At 36.4% G+C, this 6837-nt stretch overlaps 1 protein-coding gene across 1 annotated transcript in view; it reads right to left on the reverse strand.

The window, feature by feature from the left end:
• Positions 1–959: 959 nt before the first annotated feature.
• LOC131948995 (uncharacterized) overlaps positions 960–6837 on the reverse strand; it is an 11711-nt gene continuing 5833 nt past the window's right edge. Inside the window, exons 3-4 of the mRNA XM_059310743.1 lie at positions 6505–6725; positions 960–2914 (exon numbers count right to left, since the gene is read on the reverse strand). Coding sequence (XP_059166726.1) covers positions 2524–2914; positions 6505–6725 — 612 coding nt within the window. The 3' untranslated portion in view covers positions 960–2523. The remainder of the gene's footprint in view (positions 2915–6504; positions 6726–6837) is intronic.

Genomic DNA, 6837 nt, shown 5'->3' on the forward strand with positions numbered 1-6837 from the left:
AAATAAATATTCAAACATGTAAACAAACTTGAGTTTTAGTACTATAATAGATGTATGCATCATAGCGCTCACATGATAGGCCGGGGTGCTTCTTCTTCTTCTTTCTTCTTCTTCGTTCTTAATTTTTAGTGTTGGGAGGGATCGAGCCTTATCTGCCAGAGGGTTTCGAATTTATCAACCATGAGCTTTGCCGACTCGACCATGCTTCCATCACAATTAAGGATTACGTGTTAACTGGTTATGTGCCATTGACTCAGATTTCAGCCTGCTTTTCTTTTTGGATTTGCTTCCATAGCCTTTGTCCAACCAAGAACAAACTACAAGGCAGCAGTTGTTTAATTTTGGAGTTGTCTCTCCTAGAAGAGTGGCTGTCCCCAGCTAACGAGCCTCATCTGCCCGAGGGTTCGAACTCGAGACTTTTCGGTTTAGCAACCATGAGCTTTACCGACTCGACCACGTCGACCCCTTGGCCGTGTGCAAATCGCAGGCTGGCGGATGCGACTGCTTAAATTTAGTGAACTATACTACTCCATCTTATCTACAAAGGAAAGATAAAAGTGAACCTAGAAGATATTCAGGAACGACTACTAAGCTTTAATTGATTAAACATTATAAATTTCAAACAGTTCATTCAGTGTATAAAATTAATAGAAAAAGAGTATTCAAAATACACCTCTTTTACCTACCAAATTGCAAATTGCAAGTGAATTATAGGCCTGTATATTCTGATGTTATAGTTGTTAGAAAAAAAACATTTTATAAAATCGATATTGGTCAAAATGCAATGTGCTTTACTACACGTAGAACGATATTAGTGACAAAGCAAAGTAATAACTAAATATCTAAAAATCTGACACATTCAAAATAAAAAAAAACGCTAGAAATACCAATTGGGAAAACCAAATTATATACATTATCAGTGAACACAACACCAAATTAAATGCACACGCTGATTAAATGATTTTAAAAAGTAATTTGTATTACTTATGGCCGATAAAGTTGTATACATTTCATAGCGTATGTCTTAATAAGAAGAACCGTAGTTCTAAATTAAATTTGAATAAAATAGTTCGTTATTCATATTCTAAAATCTGAAGATGACGCCATTAGTTTTGTGTACTTTACTTAGTTTACACATGTTACATGTGACGTCATTGTTTTTTGCGTTCTTGCCGCAACAATAAACAATTTTCTGGTTGGATAATTAAAATTGTGTTTCTACATTCGAGTATGTCTTTTAAAAAAATTTACCTTCTTTAAATAAATTAAGTTTGTACATTTAAAACATCAAACAAATTGTTTCAATAAAAGTCCGTATCGTTATGTTCTCTATATATCGCAGAAAATGCTGATCACAAAGCCTCAAAAATGTTGCGGACAGAGTAGCATACCTAGCAGATGTCTAACCCTAACCCGCGAAATAGGCTTAACTTGAAGCTTCAGGAAAAATGAACGAATATTATCTCTTTTTATAATAATCTCGGGGCATTTTTATCAAATCTGCAAAATTGGCGAAAAATAAAGATTGGAAATATTTCAATATTCGAGAGTCTCTGCAGTGTGGTAGCTGAAACAGAGTGTGAGATACTACGAATTTGAAAGAGGATTCTGTACATATGGAATCTCTAGAAAAAGAAGTGCGGCGTTATTGCCGAATTTGAAAGAAGAGGAAACTGCATTGACACGTAAGCTATTTTTGCTTCCCATTATGTTGCCAGTATTATCGATGAATTCTGGGATTAGTGGAATGGCGGCATGTAACATGTTTAATGAAAAATTGCTCACACAATTAAAACAAAACAAATTAACTAATTAATGTTGAGAATGACATAAATAAAGTTTGCGTTAACAAAAGCTAAACCGCGAAATTCGAGGCTAGATAATAGCAAAGTATTTCACCAATCGAATTAAAACAGTTATTAAAAAAAATAACCTAAATTACAATTATACTAGAAAATTTTATTTTGGCGTTTATTAATTTCCTTTCTAATTTGACTTTCTAATTACAAAGTAGTCACATTTTATAAAAAGTGCGTCCCCACTCGAAAAAGATTTTGAACATCTGAACATTCTTGTTGGATATAACCCCCAAAATAAGCATTAAGCTATAGCAATTTAATATATAATACTATTTCTATTTCATTAATAAAACCTAGTGATGACACTGTACCTATATACAAGAAATATGGTACATAATAAATCTCTTTAACTGACGATAGGATGTTTGACGAATGTCTAAATAAACTGAAGGCTCGAAAATCTTTATTTTAAAATACAGCGATCAAAACATAAATAAATGTATGTGTGTACATGTGTATACGTTAGCGTGTTTTGTTTGGCGTGTGCGTGTGCGTTTCCGTGTGTGGCTTTAGTCGTGCACGTCAGTGCGATTTCGTCTGTGTGGATTTGTTGTGTTAGTGTGTCCCTTGTGTGTTTTTTTTATGCGAGGGTGATATGTTTTTTTTAAAAAGTGCGTACGCGTACGACTTGCATATGCTGCACCACAGTTGCCAATCAACTAGTCTAAATGTTGAAAAAAGATTTCTTCAAAAAATACACGTCTCCGCTATACTGTGCAAGAGATAACGGCCGATATGATTTGCTACTGCTTGATGATGCATATCCGTGGACGCGCATGAAGTCTAGAATTGGTGCACTCTCGGCATCCACATGCACCACCCACTCCATCTGCACAATGCGCACGTCAACAGCTTTAAAGAAACGGTGCGCACACATCAGCGCGAATTGCTCCGTGTTCTCAATGTCCATTTTTATGAAGACGGGTTTCCCCGACATAAGGGGAGTTAAGTCGTCGATGCAGATTGTCTTGACTTTAAACCCAGCGCGAGAGTTGTCCCATTGTTCTGGGGTGTACACTTTTGAAGAGTTGAGGCGAGATTGGCCGTTGCTGTTTCTGAAAATAAACAATAACTGTAATAGCACATCGTTAAATTAACGACCTTGACACAGAGTTTCTTTCAGGCATCTCTTCTGGGGGGCGAAGCCCCCCCCCCCCCCCGAAATTTTTTTACCGCCCCCCCCCCCCACGAACGAAATGAAATTTATATAATTTATACAGAAAATATATACTTTTGACAGTGTCCGCCCCCCCCCCCCCCCGAAGAAAGTCTACCGCCCCCCCCCCCCCCGAAAATTTCAATGCCCCTCCCCGGAGAAAAAAGTCTGGAAGAAACACTGCCTTGACGGCTGAAAGTAAGTTATAATGTTATTGTCACATGGCTTTTTAATTATTATTTTTAGTAAACATTTAGAATGTGTCCTAAGATAATGAAAACTAAATTATTGTTAACAAGTAATAATTTTTTTTTATACGGGACCTGATTTCTACTAAAAGCCTGACGGGTCTCTCTATTGTGCATTTAACAAAAAGTGAATTAATACAAAGTTAAAATAACAATACAATTTACTTATAAAAGCACAATCAATTAAACTCCTAATCCTAACCCTACTGTCGTCTCCTATTCTAATTCCAACATATTTTTTCAACAAAATCCGTGTATCTATCAAAACAACGGTTTTATTCCTCAACTAAATCTTAAGTAATCAACGTTACAACTACGTTAACGCTTCACCAGAGGCGTAGCGAGGTGGGGAAGGGTGGGCGCGGTGTGTGAACCGCACCGGATGACACCATTTAGGGGGTTGATACCAAGGCAAAAATAGAAAAAGAAATACAGAATAAACCGGGAGTGATCTCCCCTAAACTTTCTCGAATATTCTTATATAAAAAAAGGGTATGGGAACTCGGGATATGGACACGAATTTTAATCCATTTTAAATACTTAAACTTTTAAAAGTAGAATATAATCTCGTAAAAAAATAATTGCACACCAGTAAACGCCAAATAAAATGTGCATAGTAGTGCGGAATATTATTAGTCTAATATATAAAGCTCAATTCTGTATGTAAAATGTTTGTAAAATGATTGTTTGTAAAATGTTTGTCGTGGATACTTCGATGGATTTAAGTGTTAGATTATTATAGTGCTCATGGTCTAAATTTATGAGTTAAAAAATTTACTATTGAAAGTCTTTAAAAACAATTTTCATTTTATATACTTAGAATAATAATTTTGAATTATGAACCTTACATAAAATTTAAAAAAAAAGTGTATCAACGTTTATAAAGTTTATAAAATTGTGTCTGAAATGTATTGACTAAACAGTTACTTCCCTTTAAAAACCATTAAATCGGGGGAAGAAAGAATGTACTTTTTATTACTTTGTTTTGGTGTTAAGAAAAAAAAAATACATAATTAGCGGGGATTGATTAAGTGCAATGTCGTTGGTATTTTTAATACCGCCTTTTATTTATTCTATACACTGAACATACTGTTCAATAATTATTTTTTAAATCAATAACATTAAATAAGCCAGGTCCTACAAATCATTTACGGATAAGCTTGGAGTATTATAATTTTGTTCACTAAATTGAAACAGACACATCCGCCGGCGCCCCTGCACGGTTCGATTTGGTGCCCTGGGCTATCATGTGAGCGCTATGCTGCATAATTTCTCAAAAAAAACGCATGTAAATTTATAAAGTACTAATAATATTCCGCACTATTATTATTATTATTCTTTTTTCTATGAGATTCTATTCTATTTTTAAAAGTTTAAGTAATTAAAAATCATGTCTATATTCCAAGTTATATAAGAATATTCGAGGACGTTTAGGGGAGATCACTCCCGGTTTATTTTAAATTGCAATCCCATCTTAGCGTGAACAAAATGGACTACAGTCTTTTGGCATTAAAGGTAAAGAGAGTGACGTCTTAGTAATCTTAAAGTTCGATAATGTATCGAGCCATTTATCAATAACATCGGGTACCTTCTGTATTGCAATGCAACTGGCCTCCGAGTGAACAACTCGTCTCTGATGATCTCAATAATTAACATAAAAACGGCGATATTAGGACTTAATTTATTCAATTCATTAAATACCACATTGTTTTAGTCTTTTTCCTTCATTCACGTTTTCCCACAAGAAGGTACTATACTACATGCTGTCTAACCCACGAAAGCTCACCTCACACTCAATCACACCGCTTTTATAATACACGAGCCGACCCGCGGCATATCATACGCCGCTATTTAGTTGTTGTTTTTTTCTACTATTCAGTTATTCATAATTTGTGAATTCGACACTACCAACGCTGCCACTGAAAATATTTCTTTAAAACACTATAAGTAGCTCGTTAAGGACGATAACCCCCCCCCCCCCCTCGTCCCCCCTCTCCGTTAAAGTAAACTCCACTTAGTTACACCCACCCCCACTACGTTTAAAATCGTTTCATACTTAATTATCTGCCCCTAATAGTCGTCACTAAACCCGGCTCTGTTTGTAAACATTTATAGTGAACCACAGCTCACCAGACCATGTAGGGGTGGGGGTGGTAGGGAGCGCGTTTACAGCTTGTTTTCTAGCGTCTCCCAGAAGAGAATTATATATATAGATATAGGGTGAAAAAAAACTATCAGGTGCACTTTCTCTTAATTCTAGACTATTCTAACCCGACTTACCAATGACCGCAACTAACGGTACCCTAGGGATAGCCATTAGCCTAATATAGTAGGCCTTACAGTTAATTTCAAAACACTATACACTATCGTTTAATTTAAATATTGTTTCACATTGAACTCTAGTCCAAAAAATTCGGCGCCAACGGCATACTAATTACTACCGTCACAGACGAGCCAACAATTAAAGTAGTCCTTGTGCACTCAAAAACTACGAAATAAACATGTTTAGAATCTAACCAAAACGAAATGGAACAGGCATAGACCCTCAGCGCTGACCTTTAGAGAATAATCCAGAACCTTGAAATATTATCTTTACGTAGATCTCAAACAAAGATAACGTAACTTAATAAGTGGTCATTTTTCAGTGGCGTAGCGAGGTCGGGTGTCACCCGGTGCGGCACTTAATGGTGTCGATTAACACCCCCTCAAACTTTCGATTTGCACTCCCCACCCTCAAGTTTTCGATTTGCACCCCCCCTCAACTTTTTGATTTTTTGCCTTGGTGTCACCCCCCCCCCCCCCCCCCTTAATGGTGTCACCCACCCCCGCCCCGCCTCTGGTCATTTTAAAGATCAAGAATGTGATTGGTTCCTTTAAAACCAACCGAGCTCAGTCAAAAAAAAAATTGTGATGGTAAACGCATGTCACACATAACCCAAAAGACTATAACAAAAATTAATAAAGCAAGGTACAATGTTAAAACTGACAAGACAGGGAAGGGGAAAACTACATTGGAAATCAGAGATGGGTTTGGGCTAACATTGTAAAAGTATTTAGATCAGCAGGAGATTGAGAAAGATGGCTGAACATTACAAAAAAAAAAAGAAAATATCATGCTTCAAAGACCGCTAAGGTTCCGAGAAAACTGATTAATTGAATGAAAGAACACAATTTTAAAAAACCCATTTTGACGCTAAATTATAGGCTACTTATGAAAATGAAACTTAAAGTAGAATTTTACTTGTAGAATTTGATCTCCAGTTCTCTATGATCACTGTAGAGGGCGTTGTTGACGATGGTCACGTGACTGCTGAGGTTGCTGAGTGCAAGAGCCATCTGAACCCTAAGGACGTTTGCCAAGACCATCTCAACGCACACGACCTGCTTGTCCATCGCCGCTGCCCATACGGTATACACACCAATGTTACAGCCAACGTCAAACAGCATCATGTTGGGGTCTTGCTGTGGGAGCACCAGGGATAAAGGTAATTCATTATTTTATTCACACATTTGATTTCTCAAATTATTTAAGACTATGGGCACTTCTGTTAAGATTAAATTTGTAGGATTACAT

Source organism: Physella acuta, unplaced genomic scaffold (genome assembly GCF_028476545.2).
Source record: "Physella acuta isolate Inbredline_101_S28 unplaced genomic scaffold, ASM2847654v3 ptg000668l, whole genome shotgun sequence".
Classification (NCBI taxonomy): Eukaryota; Metazoa; Mollusca; class Gastropoda; family Physidae; genus Physella; species Physella acuta.